General features: G+C 35.0%; 1 protein-coding gene across 20 annotated transcripts; it reads left to right on the forward strand.

Annotated features, from left to right (window-relative positions):
• The first annotated feature begins 7,753 nt into the window (after positions 1-7,753).
• Positions 7,754-10,657, forward strand: LOC133796949 (low molecular weight phosphotyrosine protein phosphatase-like). 20 transcript variants are annotated; one of them, XR_009875559.1, is made up of 5 exons: positions 8,304-8,444; positions 8,525-9,419; positions 9,632-9,834; positions 10,004-10,098; positions 10,266-10,657. XR_009875559.1 is itself a non-coding variant. In XM_062234660.1 (4 exons), the coding sequence occupies exons 1-4, from the start codon at positions 8,138-8,140 to the stop codon at positions 10,304-10,306; spliced, it is 486 nt and encodes a 161-aa protein (XP_062090644.1). In that variant the 5' UTR covers positions 7,755-8,137; the 3' UTR covers positions 10,307-10,657. The 20 variants fall into 20 exon arrangements, 8 of the variants coding, with proteins under 8 accessions (XP_062090643.1, XP_062090641.1, XP_062090644.1 ...); XR_009875560.1 differs by having other exon boundaries at positions 10,004-10,094; XR_009875548.1 differs by having other exon boundaries at positions 7,754-8,444; positions 8,550-8,592; positions 10,004-10,657.
• The last annotated feature ends 10,389 nt before the right edge of the window (positions 10,658-21,046 follow it).

Here is a 21,046-nt window from a genome sequence, read left to right on the forward strand (position 1 = left end):
GAGAAGCAGCTGAGACAGATGGCTGGGATCAGGGCAACGTTTGCTGAGGTTATGGGTAAGATTAGTGATACAAAGGCTAATGCTGGTAAGGCTACTCCTAAGTTTCCGGTTCTGCATTTTGAAAAAGAAAATATGGGTACAGTAGGAGGAATTGCTAAAATTGTTGAGGATGATATTAAGGATGAAATTCAATACTGGAGTTCAGCAATTGTGTGCTACATGTTGGGGGCTAATCCTCCTATACATGTAATGGAAGGATTTTTTCGAAGAGTTTGGTAGAAACAGGGTATTGACAGAGTAAGTTTACTGGGACATGGTATATTTCAAGTGCGTTTTCACTCGGTTCAGGAACGCGATGGAATTCTATCAAGGGGTTATCAATTTTTTGATGGTAAACCTCTTATTATGAAGGCCTGGAACCCTGATAAGAAGTATGTGAAGGATGAGATATGGAAAGTGCCTGTATGGATCAAGCTGATGAACCTTGAAGTGAAATATTGGGGGGAAAGAGCTATGGCTAAGATAGTCAGCTCAATTGGAACTGTGATCAAACAAGATCAAGCCACTTTAAATCGTGATAGATTACAGTATGCTCGGCTCTTGGTTGAAATAGATATGACTCATGGTTTTCCTAGCGCTGTGCAATTTGAAGATGAAAAAGGCCAATTAATATCTGTTGACATCAGCTATGATTGGAAACCAGATAGATGTGACACTTGCAAAGGTATTGGACATTTAAGTAATGTGTGTAGAAAAAGTAAAGTGGTAGAACAGCTTAAGAAGGTTTGGCAACCTAAGTCTCAGCTTGATGCAAACAAGGAGAGCAATAAATCAAAGGCAGTAGAAGAACTGGGATTTCAAGAATCTAAAGGGAAGAAAGTTCAGATGCCTAAAGTGCCTAAGGTGTTAACTAGTAACTATTTTGATGTGCTGGAATCAGTGACTGTTTCTGAGTTTCAGGTGGGGGAAGTTCTTTGTGAAATACAGTCCATTATTGATGGAGGGGGAGATCCTCCACCAATAAATGGATAGAATGCTCTTTTGGAATGTTAGGGGCCTCAATAAATCCACAAAGCAAAAAGAAGTCATGAAAATGATTTCTTACCATAGGATTGGTTTTGTTGGGCTCCTAGAAACTAAGGTTAAGGCTGCCAATATGGGAACCTTATACCTAAATATGTTCTCAGGGTGGTGCTTCACTTCTAATAATTATCATCATCCTAATGGGCGGATTATTATAGCTTGGAATTCGAATAGCTTTGAGGTTGATATCAAAGGGGGTACGAGTCAATTTATTCACTGTTGGATAAGGCCTAAACAAGGGAGTCAGTTTGCTGTCACTGTTGTTTATGCTATGAATGACAGTAATGACCGAAAGCAGCTTTGGAAGGATATTGGTCTTATTGCTCAAGGTACAAAGATTCTGTGGATTATTGGAGGAGATTTTAACGCTGTTTTGTCTACTGATGAAAGGCTAAATTATCGTGGTAATGGAGCAGAAATGGTGCCGTTTCAAACCTGTGTTGCGGATTGTGGTTTGGAGGATGTTAAATACAATGGTTCTTACTTTACTTGGAATAATAAACAAGAGGGAAAAGCTCGAGTGTGTGCAAAGTTAAACCGGGTTTTAGCTAATACTGACTGGTTGGATAAATTTCCAACGGCTGAAGTGAGCTACCTTTCAGAGGGAATTTTTGATCACTCTCCAGGGCTACTGTCCATATACCCGAATGCTCAAGACAAACATAAACCATTCAGATATTTTAATTACTGGAGTTCCTTGGCTGAGTTTACTGATATAGTTCGAAAAGGGTGGACTGAGATAGTAGAAGGCTCTCCTATGTACAGATTAATCAAAAAACTCAGAATGCTAAAACAGGGATTAAGGAGGTTACACCAACAAGGGAAAGGAGACCTTGGTATCCAAGACTCAGCAGCGTTTAAAAAACTGATAGAACTTCAGGAGTCTTTGAGGGAACAACCTCAGAATGGGAACCTTATTTCTCAGGAAATTCAGGCTAGGATGCATTACACCCAGATTCACAAGCAATATCTTCTGTTATTAAGGCAGAAAGCAAAAGCAAATTGGATTGCTCTAAGTGATGACAATACCAAATTATTTCATGATAGTATGAAGCAGAGGAGAATGCAAAATACTATCTACTCGGTCAGAAACAGAGATGGGGAATGGGTTAATGAGTATCATGAGGTAACTCGAGATTTTTTGGAGTTCTATGATCATTTACTCGGATTCAATATGGGTGCAAGAACCAGGGTTCATAACAGTATAGTAAAAGAGGGTCCGCTGGTTAGTAAGTCTCAAGCTGGTGGATTATTGCAGGATTATTCTCCTGGTGAAGTTAAAACAGCTCTTTTTTCTATACCAAATGACAAAGCTCCTGGACCAGATGGTTTCAGCAGTGGTTTTTTTAAAGAAACTTGGAACATCACAGGGGAAGAGTTCACAGCTGCTATTCTCTCTTTTCTCAACACAAGGAAGATTCTTAAGGAAATAAATGCCACATCCATTACTCTAATCCCTAAAAAGGCTTGCCCTGACTCAGTGAGTGATTATAGACCTATTGCTTGTTGCAATGTGGTCTATAAAGTAGCAACCAAAATGATATGTTCTCGCCTCCGAAATATCCTTCCTAGTATTATCTCTGACAAACAAAGTGGCTTTGTTCGAGGAAGACAAATAGTCCATAATGTAATGATTTGCCAAGATTTAGTTCGGGGTTATGATAGGCAAAGGGCAAAATCAGCTTGTATGTTTAAAATAGATTTACAGAAAGCTTATGATACTTTGGATTGGGACTTTCTTCAAGAAATGATGCTGGCTCTTGGTTTCCCTACGAAGTTCGTGAATTTAATCATGGCTTGTGTGTGTACCCCGAGACTCTCCTTTATGATTAATGGATCGTTGCAAGGTTTCTTTCAACCTAAGAGAGGTCTTCGTCAAGGTGATCCAATATCTCCTTTGTTATTCGTCATTGGAATGGAGTATCTTTCGCGAATTTTGAAGAAAGTGGTAAATCTTCCTGGTTTTCAATATCATCCTAGATGTAAAAGTTTACAGCTTACACATTTATGTTTTGCGGATGATTTACTTCTGTTTTGCAAGGGAGATTATAAGTCAGCCAGCTTTCTTTTACAAGGTTTTAAGCTTTTCTCCAATTCTTCAGGGCTTCATCCTAACAGGGGGAAATCGGCACTCTATGAGGCAGGTTTGGATAATCACACTCTCACTCGTATTGAGCTTCTTTCTGGTTACAGCAGAAGTTGCCTTCCTTTTAGATATCTTGGTTTGAAAATTTGTTCCAAAAGACTTTCTCCAGCTGATTGTGAATGTTTAGTTGACCGAATGACTAGTAGAATTAGAACTTGGAGTAGTAGGAATCTTTCCTATGCAGGGCGTATGGTACTCATAAACTCAGTTCTTCTTTCTATTAATTCGTTTTGGTCTCAAATTATTATCTTGCCTAAAAGTGTGGTTCAGAAAATTAACCAAATCTGCCGGGCTTACCTCTGGAAAGGTAATGATAAGTATAATGGTTCCGGGAATGTTTCTTGGGCTGAGATCTGTCATCCGAAAAAAGAAGGTGGTTTGGGGTTTAAAGACACTGCTTTATGGAATCTTTGTGCAATGGGGAAACATGTGTGGGCTATATCTAATAAGAAAGACAACTTGTGGGTTAAATGGGTTAACTCAGTCCACATTAAAAAGGGTAGTTGGTGGACATATGAAGCCCCTGCTCATGCTAGCTGGTATTGGAAAAGAATAGTGCAGACAAAAGACAAGCTGAAACAGGTGTTTTCTGAAACTGATTTCCTTTCCTTTCATTACAATATTGCTGAGATGTATGCAAAATTAAGAAGGAATAACAGTGGGATGTGGCCTTATGCGGTGATTTGGGACTCTTTTTGCACTCCAAAGCACAGAGTAATTTCTTGGATGGCTGTGAGAATGAGACTTCCAACAAGGGATAGACTCTTACGTATGGCAGTAGTGGATAATAGTGTTTGCATGATATGTGATGAGGTTGAGGAATCTCACCCTCACTTATTCTTTTCTTGTTGTTACAGTAAGAAGATCACTGAGGCAATTAATTTTTGGCTGGGTTGGAATCCAAGGACCCAGGACTTGAACGGTTTAGTTAAAAGGATCAAAAAGAGGAAAGGGTCTCAAGGTAGGAAGAAATTTTATATGAGTGTTATTGCTGCTATGGTTTATTTCATTTGGAAAAACAGGAACAGAGTTTTATGGGATCAAAATCTCCCTACAGTCTAATTAATTATGCATAATATCAAATATGTTGTTAATAGAATCCAAGGCATGAACATAAAAAAATTCAATAGAGTAGATAAAGAGTGGGTGGAGTCATTATACAAAGATTGTAATTAGATGGTTGTTTTGGTTTAAGTTGTAATTTTTTTTGGTGTTCATTATATTTGCCTCTGATTTTCCAAAAAAAAAAAAAAGAATAACTCATTTTGTTGAAATGAGTTTTCATATCTTGTTCATTTTCTTCTTCTTTAACCCATTAAAATTTGAATGGTACCTATTATTGCTGCAGTACATGCCCAACTGCTATACGAGGATCATGAGTGTAGGTAATGGGGAGAGCAGGATTGTGCTCATTGCCTAAGACCACTTGATCAGATTCAGTGGAATTTCAGATTATCATATCTTACAAATTTGGGAGGTAATATATAGTAATAAAGTCATTTACGAGTCTTCTTTGTTATATTGCTGTAAGTTTGGGACAAAACTTGTTTCTCTTTTCAACCATTGTGTTTAAAATGACATTTCTATAGGAAAAAAACTGAATATTTTTAGTCCATAATATTATTGGGTTATGATTTTTTTTTTCTCTGAAAGTGAATGGGATATAATTGTGAAAATTAATTTTTTTTAGTGCCCTATAATTGAATTAATATTTTGGTTGGATTTAGATGAAGAGCATTGTGTTAATTGATATATCTTTGTTTGTATTTTTGCTTAAAAGTGCAATTGATTGATGTTTAGCTTATGTCAATGTGTACAATTTTCACACAATGATTAATTAAATAAATAATAAATTATTTTAAGAAATTATTTTAATTTGTTTATTAAATATTATTATCTAATATTAACTAATATTAAATTATTTGAATATAGAAATTGAAAATTTTATTTAATAAATTTTTTTAAAATTAATAATGATTAATTAAAAATGACTACATATCTTATAATAATTTATTTTTTAATTAATTAAATAATAAAAATTTGATTCAACGACAAATGATCGATTGGAGAAGGCAGTGAAGTTAGGGTTTAGTGCCTCAAATAATGAGACTGAGTATGAGGCAGTGCTCAACGGCCTTCGGGCGGCACGGGAATTGAAACTATACGAGATTTTTGTTTTCAGTGATTCACAACTAATGGTAAATCAGAATAATGGAGATTTCCAGGCGCGGGATGAACGGATGGCGCGGTACTTGGCCCTGATCCAGGAGGAGTTGGCCCTGACGGAACGGAACTATACTATGAGGAGAACGGTGGGTCTCTACCGACTCTCCCCCGAGCAGAGAATAGGCATGCCGACTCACTCGCTTATATTAAATAACATTATCTAATTGAATAATTTAATTTAATTTAATACAAATCTTAAAAATTAATAATGATTAATTAAATAGTTAATATTATTAATTATATAATTTAATAGTTAATGTTATCTAATTAATAATATTAACTAATATTAAATTATTTGAATATAGAAATAATAATGATTAATTAAATATTACTACATATCTTATAATAATTTATTTTTTAATTTTTTAATTAATTAAATAATAAAAGTTTGATTCAACATTATTTAATTAAATAATTTTATTTTATTTTTTATTAAATAACATTATCTAATTGAATAATTTAATTTAATTTAATTTAATACAAATCTTAAAAATTAATAATGATTAATTAAATAGTTAATATTATTAATTATATAATTTAATAGTTAATGTTATCTAATTAATAATATTAACTATTATTAAATTATTTTAATATAGAAATTAAAAAATTTATTTAATAAAGTTTTTACAATTAATAATGATTAATTAAAATTACGACGTATCTTATAATAATTTATTTTTTCTGTCCCGGTATGCTTGTGATTGATGGTTGTTGACTACAACCATCAATTATAGGGATATCGGCATAGAAATGATAAGTTTAAAGTATTAACAATAAAATAATGAATGAATTTTTTTTTAATTTGAATAACATTATCTAATAAAACATCATAAAATAACATAAGATATTATAATATTAACTATTATTAAATTATTTTAATATAGAAATTAAAAATTTTATTTAATAAAAGTTTTTACAATTAATAATGATTAATTAAAATTACTACATATCTTATAATAATTTATTTTTTCTGTCCCGTATGCTTGTGATTGATGGTTGTTGACTACAACCATCAACTTCAGGGATATCGGCACAGAAATGATAAGTTTAAAATATTAATAATAAAATAATGAATGAATTTTTTTAATTTGAATAAAATTATATAATAAAACATCATAAAATAACATAAGATATTACAATATTGCATAAGATTTAAAAAATGATAACAAATTTTTTTGTTATCCATTCCTATTCACATTACTAAAACTCACAGCTCTTGTAACACTTTAGATGGCGATTGACAAGACTTGGACAACATTGAGAAATCGTGCTTGTCAAGAATATTGGAATGGTCTACAATCCTTTTTGAGGATGGCCTCGGAATATAAGGATGGTCAATTTGTGAGTTCGTCGCAGCAGCAGATGTATGGTCAATTTGTGAGTTCGTCGCAGCAGCAGAGGTATGGTCAGTTTGAGAGTTTATTGCATCAGTCTCCCTCGGCGCGACCACATACTCGACAATTTAGATCATCTTCGCAGGAGCACTCTCCACAAGCACCACAGTTTGCTTCACCACCATCACTACAAGAAATCTGATCTTTACCTACCAATAATATCAGTAGGTAATGATCTTTACCTACGTATATTATGGAAGGAAATTTTTTAACCATTCCCGCTCAATTTTCCCCCCATTTTTTATTTTCATTATAATATTTTATTATTATAAATGCTTATTTGGAAGCTTATGTGGAGTAAATAATATGATGTGTACACAATGTATAACATGTGGCATGCCACGTGTGTACATAGTTGGAAAAAATATAAATAACATATATTTATAATACATTTTAATTATATTATATATAAAAAAAACATTTTTATTAAAAAATTTATTTATTTATTCACTACTACAAAATATTTTTTACGGGTCTCCTTTTTAGGACATGCACATAAATGTAAGTCCTAAAAAATGTTTATGTACTTTTTAGGACTCTAATTGAAAGTCTTTAAAAAACACATTTTAGGACTCGCGATGAGTGTCCTAAATAGTCCAAAGAGTCCTAAAAAATCTGAATAGAAAATTTGAGTGTATAATATGAGTAGTGACTTTTAAGGACTCAAATTGAGTGTCCTAAAAAAGTGTTCAGGGCACCTAGAGAGTGCCCTTAAATATATTAAGTAAAAAGAGGGATAAAAACAATTGGAGATTCGAAATTGGGGCTAGGGCATTTCAAACAAATTGTCTAACTTTACATTTAATATTAGTTGTTAATTAATTAAATTACTTATTATTTAAATAGTTAATTAAAAATAAAAAATTTGTTGAAAATTTATTAATAATACTTATTGGGCCTTTCAGCCAGGGATTAGGGTTCTCCTTTTTTTTCAGCACCACATCGTAGAAGGAAAGGAGAAGAACGGGCGGCTGGGTTCTCAGCCAAGGTGTTCTTCTTGGCGACGACGACGACGATGCAGTGCTCGGAGACGGCTGCAAGTGATTCTTGATGCATGTTCCTGGTGCTCGACGACGGCTACAGGTGGTTATTGACGCTTGGACTTCTCGGCAACACTGCAAAGGTGGTCGGAGCTGCATGCATCCTCGGCACGGCGGTTGTGCAGGCTGGGTTGGTTTCAGATTGGGCGTCAGCATAATTCCCATCTCTCCATTCCAAATCCCAGAGACCCACCACCACCACCACTCCCCTATTCTCATCTGGTTCTCTAATCAGAGCAGCAACTTCCATGGCGGCTTCCACAGAAACAGACACCAAACCCTTCTCCGTTCTCTTTGTGTGTTTGGGCAACATTTGTCGAAGCCCAGCTGCCGAAGGGGTCTTCACCGATTTGGTCAAGAAAAGGGGTTTGGATTCCAAGTTCAAGATTGACTCAGCCGGAACCATTAATTATCACGAGGGTAACCCAGCAGACCCAAGAATGAGGGCATCCTCAAAAAGTCGTGGGATTGTGATAACTTCATTGTCAAGGCCAATCCGCTCCTCCGATTTTGTAGACTTTGATTTGAGTCTCGCCATGGATAACCAGAATAGAGGTAGTAAAAGTAATGGATCATAGCTTTGATTTGATTGTCGTTTTGACTAAAAACAAAAACTTTGTGATTTGCATTTGTAGATGATATTATTGAAGCTTTTAATAGGTGGAAATTTAGAGACACTTTGCCTGAGGATGCTCATAAGAAGGTTAGTTCTTCTTCTTCTCTTGCTCAACTCAAATTTTGTTTTTTTGATTCCTTATGTGGTTCTGTTTGTATGTTGTAACGACTGTTATGTAAAATTGACCATGGAAATGTTTAATAGCAAACTAACATTTTTTCCAAAGAATTTGTTGTGATTTGCAGCACCAAGATTCACTTTCAACCTGAAAAACCAGTCAAGAAAGAAAACTAACACAATATACCAGTAGTTCATCACAGCAAAGTAGAGAACTTTAATCAAACAGAAGAAAACTTAAACATATGGTACAATACCATTAGTTTATCACATCAAAGTAGAGAACTTTAATCAAACAGTAAGAAAACTTAAACATAGAGAAGAACACCAGCTTTATACTTCCAGTTTGAGCACTATCTTGAGCTCCTCCACTATGAATCAAAAGCAGTAATACACTTGTATCTATACAGTTGAGAATCAACACTCAGGTCAGATCTCTCTCAAGAGTCACTCAGTACAATCTCTTTAATGTACTCTCAAAGTGTATATATAGCCAGCCAAACAGAACATGACTTATCCAGCTATATAACAGACTTATCAAAGTAATTGATGTCATGGCAGGTTGGAGAATTAATACCACAGAATTTATTTGCAAAAATTACACTAAATTTACACTGTTCTGACCCTGTGTAAATTCAGTGAGGTTATTTAGCAAATCTAATACTTTTATATGGTCAGTTTAGCAAATTCCTGGTTTGTTTGTGATGCATGTTAAGCTAATGTGTTCTTATTGTAAGCGACATGACGAAACTGAAGTGCCAGATCCTTATTATGGTGGACAACAAGGCTTTGAGAAGGTAATTAACTTCACCATTGTTTTTGCACTATCATGATATGATTGAAATCAAACAAGATTATTGTATTCCAATACTCTTGTTATTGTTTGTTTATGTATGTATGTGATGAGTTAAGTTTTGGGATTAGACACTTTATTTTCATGGGAAATTTCTCTTTTTTCTTTTTTTACAGTGTGGTCTGCTCTGTGTTTACTATCAATTTTTTGTGGCAGGTTTTGGATTTACTTGAAGATGCTTGTGAATCATTGCTTGATAGCATATTGGCAGAGAAAAAAAACATCTAGGAAGAAAGAAAATGAGATAAAATGCCAATTGGTCACCAGTCTGGCTTTGGTTCCTTCTCTGTGATCAAATTTTATTTTCCTATTCTTGCTAATAATGATATTTTCCCACTATTATGTTGATTATTATACTGGTAGGCATCTTTCTCTTGCTACACTTTACATGCTGGAATTTTATATGATATCTGTTTTTCATTTCTATATTTTCATTTTCCATGCTCAATTACTTACAAATTGGGTAAGTGAAGTAAAACTTATAAAGTGACAGTGTTAATTTGTGTAATTTACTTTTCTTTTTTTCAGATGGAATAACAAATATACTGGTAGAAATGAATGTTATAGCACCACATGCTTTTGTTTCATAAGTTTGGTTTACCCACATCGTGAAAATATTGTGGGTAACTCCCAGATAACTCCCGTGTCCTCTTCTCCTTCATTGAAAATTTTATTTCTTTCTAATCATATACTGCCTAATGGTACTTTTTATAGAAGTTCCAAGTACATATGACATTTTATTGTCACTTGTTATCTTATATTTATATGGTGCATCTAATCTATGACACAGAATTATGGTGCATTCTTGGAGAAAGACGGAGCAGGGTTTAGAGGGCAAGTTAAACTTACTGGATTTTAAAGTGGATTTCGCATTGTTTAACATGGTTCTAGGTTGGGCTTAAGGGAGAATTCTTGAAGATATATGCTGCAGAAGAAAATGAAAAGGCAGGGTGGACTGATTTAACTCCAGATGCTGATCCATCGATATTAAGAGAGTCGCCATCTATTTCAATTCGGGAGTCACAAGATAATTATTAGTTTATTTACATTAATTTACTAAGGAATGAACTTTATGAAGTTTTTTTTTATTTTGGTAGTTGTAACCTTAAAATGATAACTTTATGATTTATTTTAGTATTGAACATTATAAAGAATTTTAGCATTAAACATTTTATTATTGAATGTTTTTTTTCTAGTTTATTTCTAATATAGAACATTTACAAATAACTGTTATTATGTTTTACCTACACATAACTATTAAATTTGAACAAAATATAAATTGTGTAACAAACCAATAAAATAATGCTATGTGGGCTAATAAAATGATACCACATATAATGCCACGTAGGATGCCACATATGATGCCACGTAGGATGCCACGTCATTAGACACGTAAAACTACAAAAACCATGTCAGCATACACGTAGGATGCCATGTCATCAAACACGTCATCTGATGACTCATCAATTGATTTATAACTTAGTGGGGTCCACTGATTCTTTTACCTACCAGTGTTAATAAGTGTAGGTAAAGACTCTTTCCCCACTAACTTTTACCTACCAATCTCTACCAATTCAATATTGGTAGGTAAACCATATTAACCACAATTAGGCTAGTTTTACCTACACTTACAATTGGTAGGTAAAGACCCCATTTTCTTGTAGTGCATTGCCGCGCCCTAATACTAGTGATCAAGATATTTACCTTAATGAATATTTTACACCTAGTTGGTCCGATCAAACAATAATAATTAGATTACGTTTTTTAATTATATTAAGACAATTGAAATTTTATTATGTTTATTTTATAATTAGTTCATATGTAATTAAAATGAGACAATTGATATTTAATTATGTTAATTTTATGATTAATTATAATGCTATTTTTGTTTGATGAATATTAATTGTGTTATTAATTATAATTTATGTTAAATATTATTACTTTTAAATAAGTATTATATGTATATTTATTAAGAAATAAAATAAAATTAATTATTATATTTTAATATTAGTATTTTATTACCGGCAGATTAATAGAGGCGGAACCCGCTGGTATTAAACGAGTCAAACGAGGTTGATAGTGTTACACATTACCGGCGGAGTCCCGCCTCCATTAATCCGCCGGTATTAATACAATACCGGCGAGTGTGTCAGTCGGTCGGTAATTGTGTTAATACCGACCGATTATTACTGGCGGGTGTTTACCGGCGGACACACCATTTATTAACGGCGGAATCCTCCGCCGGTAATACTAATTTTTGTTGTAGTGCCAATTTAAACAAGGTTTATAACCTTTGTCCAAAAGCGTATTTCCCCTCGTCTCAAGCACTAAAGGATTCTCACAAATTAGAAATAGTTCTCTGGAATAATAAAACATTTTGGTGTATTTCTAGCCAAGTACTTTAGTGGATAGAAAATCAAGTGTCTTACAAGTGAGCAATAAGCTCTTATTTATAGAGTTTTTAGACACTCTTTGAATTTCAAATTCCACCAACCACATGGTTGTTACAAATGCTTAATTGGTTGTTTATGAAATTAAAAATGAGTTTTGAGAGTTACATGAGTTGTTAGATCCGTTCAAGATGGAAAAAAGAAATTAGAATTGGCTGTCAGCATCCTTGGCCGCAGCCAGAGATGTTCCTGGCCACGGCTGTGAGTCTCGGTTCTCCAGGCCACGGCTTGGAACACTCATATGGCCGCGGCCACAGGTCCAATTTTCAATATATGGATAAGTTGTAACTCTATTTTTTTAACTGAAGGTCTATAATGTAATTATATGAGACTCTTATAAATCTTTAAAAAAAATCGGATAATTTAGGACATCGAAATCAGGATTTAAATAACTTATTAGTGCACACGTGTATAAATATTGAAACAAGCACACATACAATCAAGTTGTTTAAATCTTGATTTTGACATAATAAATTATCCAAGATTTCTCAAAAATTTGTGAATGTCCTTGCAACCACATTATACACTATCGTGTAAAATAATTAAAGTTGCAATTATGTACAAAAAAAAAATACTAAAAATTTCTAGAGCTAGTAATTAAAATAACCAGTTCTATATAAATATATATATATATATTTATATATATTCAACTCCGAAGAAGTCCGAACTCACCTTGACCTAGGACCAATGGAATTCGGCCGAAATTGGACCTATGTTGATCACGAGCAAAGCTAGTGAGTAATGATAAGTACTAAATAGAGTGATTCATTTACTTACAAATATTTTAACGTTAATACATTAATTCTTGTGTCTCTTATATAATGTCTAATTGTCCATCATTCTCGCCACTTTATAAACTCCAAATCAAGTCTTATCGTACCCAGCATTATTGGAATATGCAAAACATGCATGAATTCAATTTTTCTTTTCAACGTTATTATATCTGCGTGTGTCAGTGTGTGTATATATATATATGTTAAAAAAAGAGAGAGAACATCTCAAATGCGATTTGGTTGTGTTTTAAGTTTGTAGATACTTGTGTTTTAACAATTAACATTGATCATGGAACAAGAAATAGGGTTAAAAAAATTGATCGAGGACATGATCTCATTCTGATTTCTTCACTAGCTTAATTATTAATGAAAGTTTACAAATTATTGAAATAGCACGGAATCATTATTTCTCTTTCTTGTTATATAAATATATATATATATATATATGGGTATATACATACTTGCACCGCGCTTGTTGAAGAAAATAATTCGTTGGGGGTATTTTGCATGAAAGGAAAAAAAATAGAAAATAAAGCAATAAAATATTGATTTTTTATTAGTAGTAAATGATCATAATCACTACCAATTAAAGCAAATGAACTGCATGCTTTATCATCCAATCATTGTGGACAATGACCAAATAATTGTTAACTAATAATGACTTATGAATTAGAAACATATATTATATTACCGAAAATCTTCATTGCTTAAACTTCTCTGCCTCCACATATATTAAAACGTCACTAATTAACACAATTACATAAATAGACCTCAAAGAGACTTAATTACATATTACCGACCTACACAATTTATATAAATTTATAGGTGCCTTTATAAACCTTGGGGACATACAAATGAAGAAAGTAAACCCAATTATATATGTAGCATATCCTACCAAGAAAATTTTGCTCAGAATGTGTACCAATCCCTGATCAGTTTACAGGGTACATAATTATATGTATATATATAGGTCATGCAGCCGGAGCATAATCATAACCACCATCATCGTCGTCATCGTCATCTCCATCCATGGAGCCTTCTGGAATGTAGTCATAGTTGACGTTATCGGCAGTAGTAGTGTCAGTAAAGTCACCTATAACATGCTTCTTGCTCCACGATGAGTCAACAACAAGCATCATCATTCTTCGAGAGGAGAATTATAAGAGAAAATTATAGAATAGAGAAGAAGAAGAAGAATAGGATATGTTTTGGTATGGAGTAGTAGTGATATAAGATGATTATAATTGCTTAAATTGTTGAGCAATATATAGGGAAAAGACGGTACAGTTGGCGCGCGCCATTATTATGCGGTGCCTCGTAGTCGTAGAGAGAGTGTGGCTGGCTGTATGTGTTAGTCACTAAAAACATGCTCATAGCAGTACTACTAGAATATTGCTTTACACATGGCATGATCATATCCAATCCAACGGTGGCTCCTTTTGTGTGGTCGATTCTGATGGAGTTATAGTATAGTAAATATTTTGGTCCAAAAAAAGAAGAAACAATATGCGTACGTACACATTAATAACTCTTCAGTGAATGGAATTAGGAGCGTGAAGAGGTGTTGCGCATGCCAGCATGCATAAGGTAAGGGAATGCGTGTGTAGAACATGTGATGAGAAATGAAGACGTGCGTGGACACTTGATAAGCTTATAGTTGGCCACATTTCATCAAACAGTTGGGGACATTATGACTCCATTCTGGCTCTCTCTTGATTTGGCCTTAAAACTTTTTTTGATTGATTGGGTTGTATCACTAGTGGAAAAGCGACTTCTTGTGATATCTTATATTCTGTGGCTGCGATATTATACTGATAAAAAGTTAGCTAGTATTCTCGGAATATATAAGGGTATTATACCATTGTGTTTGTTTCAATATAATACTAAATTCTGTTTTTAGTTTTATAAAATAATACAAAATGAAATTCCCTATTTTAATGTTTACCAAGTGATTAAATTACTTAATAGATTGTGTAATAGTGATTAAATTGTTTTAACAAAATCTAAATCTGATCTAATAATTACAGAAATAAAAAAACGAGTATAAAAAAAAATCAACACCAGAGATTTTTTACGTGATTCAGAAAACTTAGTCCACGGGGTCACGCCCAGAGATGAAACTGATTAGTAAGGTATCACAAAGTACAAAATCACAATTGACTTATACATAGACAAACTGTCTTCATACTTATGCCACAAGTTTTTGTACAACATTCAACAAATCCAATTTCTTGATGAGACGTCAATGCTCTTGAACTCCCTTTAAAGGTTGATGAATGTTTTTTTCCTTCCGAAGAAAGTCTTAGCAAAATCTTCTCCCAAAGTTTGTTGAACTCGTTATCAATGGATGACACATGCTTCTACACGAAATTTATGAATACAAATGGAAGTTACATAGCTCCTAAATATCAGATTAAAGTTTTCACTCTTAATCTCACAAAAAATAACTCTCTCAAATAAACAAATAATATTAAAAAATGAGAAGTGAAAAAGTTAAGGATTTGTATCTGTTTGGTCTTTTATTTATAGCTGAAATGGTCTTTCAAAGTAGTCCACGAAATAAAGAGAGAATTGCACAAATTCTTTATTTAGAAAATTATGCCAATTTGTCTGATTCTGCTATTAAGATTGGGAAACTGATTCAACATATAGTGAATCTGGACAGACTGAAAGTCCAGATTCATTCCAATAAATTTTTGATCAATTAAATTTCTAATCATTTCCTAGTTTAGCCTATTATCTGTAGTAAAATATTAGAATATCATAGAATATTATTTAAATGAAGAAAGTTGAAAAATCTTTTCTTCATTACACAAAGTTTCATTTTCCAAAAAAAGGAAACTACATTTTTCAAATCTTTCTTTTCACTACCACGAATTTTGTCAATAAAAAATATCACAAAATATTCTTTAATCAAATTGAAAAAAAGTCTGAAAGCCTAAAAAATGAAAAGTATATTTTATTTAAAGAAGAATTTTCTTATAAATAAAATAATCTTTTCTCATGAATATCAACATATATGGACGAAATTTCAAGTAAAAAATTGTCATAAACAGATATGATGATTTCTAGATAATTAAGACTTAAGAAAACAAATCTGGTAAAAAAATAAGTTGTCGCGACAAATCATAAACTTGTTGGGACAACTGCTTCTGTAACGCTCTGGATAGCCAAGACTATTACACTATGTATTTTAAATAGTGTTAGACTCTCTAAACGAGTCTCATGTCCATAAACGACTAACTAAACGTGATTAACGGTTTAGGGTTAAAAAAATTCAAAAGGAAAAACAATTTCATTAAAATGTTTACGTTCATAAACGGGATCCCAAAATAACGTTTAAAAGGCTAATTACAATTCAAAAGTTACAACCAGCCGACTTAAGCGGAAAAATAGGGTTTAACCCTAGTTCCTCTGTAATGCCTTGAATTTCCTAATAAGGGTTAGGACCTTGATTAGGAGGCCGGGAGGGCCATAATTAAATTATGATGCTATTTAATGATCATATGCACGTTTATGTGAATTATATTATTATATGATGGTAAATGCATGCATATGGGTGTATTCATGATTATAAGGATATTTTGGTAATTTGGCCGCTATGGGCATAATTGTGTATTTTGGGTGCATGTTTGTGATTAATTAATATATCCACATGGAAAGGTGGATTGGTTCGAGCTAGTCGGCATGAGACGATCATGGAATGCAAGTGCTCGGTCTAGTCATAACGGGTTTAAGTCCGAGGCTCGGGGTGAGTCTCGGGGTGAATTTAATGAGTAGAGTATTACCGGGAATTAAAGGGTAATAGGATATGGATTATTGGTGTTTGAGAATATTGAGAATAGCGGGAATTGGAGAGCGTTAATTATAATTAACGATATAGGTTGAAAAGGACAATTTTTCCCTTGGGAAGGCTTTAGAAACTTTTAATGATCTAGGGGCATTTAGGTCATTTGGTTTGGATTTATATTGACTTTGAAGGCTGTAGAAAATACATAACAAAAACAGAGCCTCACCATCCTTATCTTTCTCCCTCACCCGTGCACCATTTTCCCTCTTTCACTCTTTGGAATTTTGAAGCCAAATTTAAGGGGCAAGCTAGGAGATCAAAGGTGGGAGCTTAGAGACTTAGTTCAGCCATTGGGAAGGATTCAAACCAGCTTAAGGTAAGGAATTGAACCTGAATTTTGAGCCATACCCTGTTTTTCTTTTAATTTTCAGCTTATGATTGTGTTGAGGATAGTTGGGATTAATGGAAGTTTTGATTGATGTTTAGCTTGGGTTTTGATGAGGGTGAGTTGTAGATGAATTTTAGTGGTTAAATTGGGTGTTAGGTTGATGTTTGGGACTGGTTTGAAGGGTTGGTTTCAAGGAAAAACGCAGGGAAGAAAGCTGGTTTTTTCTGGTTTGTGTAAAGGGCCGCGGCATGGCTATGGTGAGTCGCGGCCTATGTTTGTTTCTGGGGAGGAAATGCCTCTGTCAGAGAGGTGAGCCGCGGCATGGCTGTGGTGAGCCGTGGCCCATAGAGGCATTTTTGGCCAGAAATGGGTTTTTGACTTGGGGATGCTAGCCTTAGGCCTCGGGGTCGATCCTACTACTCAGTTTAGTTTGGATTGATGTCCTGAAGGTTAGATATTGGTTTGGGAACCTATGTTAATTATTTTTTATTAATGGTGTCCCATATTTGGTTATGACTAGGTGACCGCTAAAGGACTAAAAGTTGATCGTTCTCAAGGGTCGTTCTTTTAATCATTCTAGCTCGAATCTGAGGTAAGAAAACTACACCCTGTGTATAGGTGACATGCATGGCTATTCTTGATGCATGTTGGTTGACTATTAAATGTGACATGCATGGCTATTATTGGTGCATGTTGGATTGTTAAATATAATGCATATGATGCACGAGAAACATGTGATTAGGACATGTTTTATATACTGAGTATGATATCGTTCGGAGCTTGAGCCTCTGTGTTCGTGCATGGTCCTAATTGTACTAGTATTTGTTAAGTAAGCATGTTGAATACCTTGTATATGGATATTGGACATGTGATATATGTTTGGTGGCATGGCTTACTTGTGTATGGCACTGGCTTATTAGTCAGAATCGTCAATGGTGTTAGATCCATCTGGGAAGCTGTGATTTATTAGTCAAGTTCACAATGAGTTGAACACTCGTCGTGTTTTACTGACCTAAGAGTCAGAAATGGCATAGCGTTATGAACGCCGAGCCAAATGAAGATTAGATCTAATCGATATCAGCGTTGAATGACTCATATGGGGTAATAATGCTGGACCGACCAGAAGGTCGATGAAAATTATAAGCGCTTGGCTAGTCTGAGACTAGTTATTCAGAGCCAGGGCATACAGCCCCGGTGACTGTTTGTCACATGGCTAGGGAACGTTGTTCCACAGTTATGACTCTAGAGTCAGGAGGAAGGTTATGTTGGTGACTAATCACCATGCACCTATCCTGTTAAAGCTAGTGAGATGCTCACTTATTTGTTAAGCCCTGGTGATCCTATCGTCACATGGCTAAAGGGTGTTGTTCCCATATTAGTGACTTTTGATATCTGTTAAGCCCTGGTGATCCTATCATCACATGGCTAAAGGGTGTTGTCCCCATATTTGTGACTTTTTGTGATAGTCACCTATTTGTTTGGACTGTTGGTCTTGGATAATTAATACAATCATTGTTGATATTATATCATGTTATATTGTGTTTTCTTGCTGGGCTTCGGCTCACGGGTGCTATGTGGTGCAGGTAAAGGCAAAAGAAAGTTGGACCATCCTTGAGTTGGAGAGCTTAGGTGATGACGTGTACATATGTAGCTGCTCGTCTGCCACGACCGAGGTTTAAAGGGGAACTAGGGTTAAACCCTGTTTTGCCGCATAGAACGGCCAGTTGTAAATATTTTCTTTTAATAGACTCTGAAATTATAATTTTGGGATCCCAGTATATATATTAAACGTTCTAGTGAAACGTTACATCTTATCCAAAAAATTTAATCCTTAAACCGCTAATCATACTTAGTTACACAATTTTGGCCAAATGACTCGATTAGCGAGTTTAGCACTGTTTACAAGGCACACCGTAACGGTCCCTGGAATTGGGGCGTTACATCCTCTGAGAACCCCGACCATGGGGGTCGATGTAATGCCCAAATTTCCTAATAAGGTTTAGGACCTTGATTAGGAGGCCGGGAGGGCCATAATTGATTTATTATGATATTTAATTATTATATGCATGTTTATGTGAATTATATTATTATATGATGGTAAATGCATGCATATGGGCTTAATTTTAATTATAAAGGCATTTTGGTAATTTGGCTTGTTGAGGGCGTGATTGTGTATTTTCATGCATGTGGGTGAATTATAAGTAATACCACATTATATGTGGATTGGTTCGAGCCATTCGGCATGAGACGATCATGGAATGCAAGTTTTCGGTCTAGTCATAACGGGATTAAGTTCGGGGATCGGAGTGAGTCTCGGGGTAATTTGGTGATTAGAACGTTGCCGGGAATTAAAGGGTAACGGGATATGAATTATTGGTGTATGAGAATATTGAGATTAGCAGAAATTGGAAAGCATTAATTATGATTAACGAGATGGGTGGAAAGTACCGATTTTACCCTTAGGATGACTTTAGAAACCTTAAGTGGCCTAGGGGCATTTAGGTCATTTGGATTGGATTTATATGAGGCTTTAGTTGGCTGTAGAAACCTCCAGACCAAAATAGAGCATCATCATCCTCATCTCTTTCTCTCCCGTACCTCTCATTCTCTTCTTTTCCTTTTTTGATTTTTGACCTCAAATTGAAGAACCAAGCTAGGAGATCAAAGGTGGGAGCTTAGAAACTTAGTTTGTCCATTGAAGAGGACCCAAAACCAGCTTGAGGTAAGATTTCATCCTTGAATAAAGGGTGATGTTCCCATATTAGTGACTTTTGATATCTGTTAAGCCCTGTTGATCCTATCATCACATGGCTAAAGGGTGTTGTCCCCATATTTGTGACTTTTTGTGATAGTCACCTATTTGTTTGGACTGTTGGTCCTGGATAATTAATACAATCATTATTGATATTATATCATGTTATATTGTGTTTTCTTGCTGGGTTTCGGCTCACGGGTGCTATGTGGTGCAGGTAAAGGCAAAAGAAAGTTGGACCATCCTTGAGTTGGAGAGCTTAGGTGATGACGTGTACATATGCAGCTGCTCGTCCGCCACGGCCGAGGTTTAAAAAGGAACTAGGGTTAAACCCTGTTTTGCCGCTTAGAACGGCCTGTTGTAAATATTTTCTTGTAATAGACTCTAAAATTATAATTTTGAGATCCCAGCATATATATTAAACGTTCTAATGAAACATTACATCTTATCCAAAAAAATTAATCCCTAAACCACTAATCATACTTAGTTACACAATTTTGGCCAAATGACTCGATTAGCGAGTTTAACACTGTTTACAAGGCACACCGTAACGGTCCCTGGAGTTGGGGCGTTACAGTCGAGCACTCGCATATGTACACGTCGCTACCGAAACTCTCCAACTCATGGTTGGTCCAGCTTCTCTTTCCCCATACCTGCACCACAAAGCGCCCTTGAGCCAAGGCTTAGCAAGAAAACTTAAACATGCTCATAAGCAGTTAATAACATATTACAAAATCATAATAAGCATGTCTAGCAGTAATAACCCTACTCATGCATTCATTCTATTCAGATAAGTGACTATAGTGTCACACCGGGGCCCGTTGCCCTAAATACGTGACCATAGAGTCCCACGGGGCCGTTGCTCTAAATAAATTACTAATAAGTCATATCAGGGCCTATTGCCCTAGGATATGGGACTATACAGTCACCCCGAGGCCCACTGCCTTATTCTCTATATTACCAGCCTTAGATCTGGCCCAGCGTACCTATCACTTTAATTTTCCAACGACCATAGGGTCGGTCAAGCGTATGTCACACTCCCGATTGGGCTTAACCATATCGACAAGCGCTCAGCACACTATTGCCACCCTTGAAATTCAATGCTTTCAACCAGCGTTTAGCGCGCTATTGTCATCACTACTACAAAAAAGGCTTTTTAGGACTCGCGGTGCATGAGTCCTACATTTGAGAGCCTTAGAAAGTGAGGTATTTTAGGACTCGCAAAGTTTTATTTTTAATTTTTTTAAAATGAATTGGTAGCCAAAGCTCCCGCCGAAGCTCCGGCAACAGCGGCGGCGCCACCACCCTACAACGGTGGTTCGAGAAAACAGTGGTTGGCTTTCGAAGCCTAAGGCTCGGGGAACGTCGTAGTGGTGGTGGTTCTTCGTGGAACAGAATGTGGTGGTCGGATTTGAGGT

This window comes from Humulus lupulus, chromosome 8 (genome assembly GCF_963169125.1).
Source record: "Humulus lupulus chromosome 8, drHumLupu1.1, whole genome shotgun sequence".
NCBI classification, from domain to species: Eukaryota; Viridiplantae; Streptophyta; class Magnoliopsida; order Rosales; family Cannabaceae; genus Humulus; species Humulus lupulus.

Bases quoted from the DNA above. Each gene is read 5' to 3' on its own strand.
- LOC133796949 (XM_062234657.1), top strand. From the start codon at position 8,138: ATGGCGGCTTCCACAGAAACAGACACCAAACCCTTCTCCGTTCTCTTT. The intron at 8,445-8,549 runs GTAGTAAAAGTA...AGCTTTTAATAG, and splicing joins CATGGATAACCAGAATAGAG to GTGGAAATTTAGAGACACTT. The intron at 8,593-10,003 runs GTTAGTTCTTCT...TCTTTTTTTCAG, and splicing joins CTGAGGATGCTCATAAGAAG to ATGGAATAACAAATATACTG.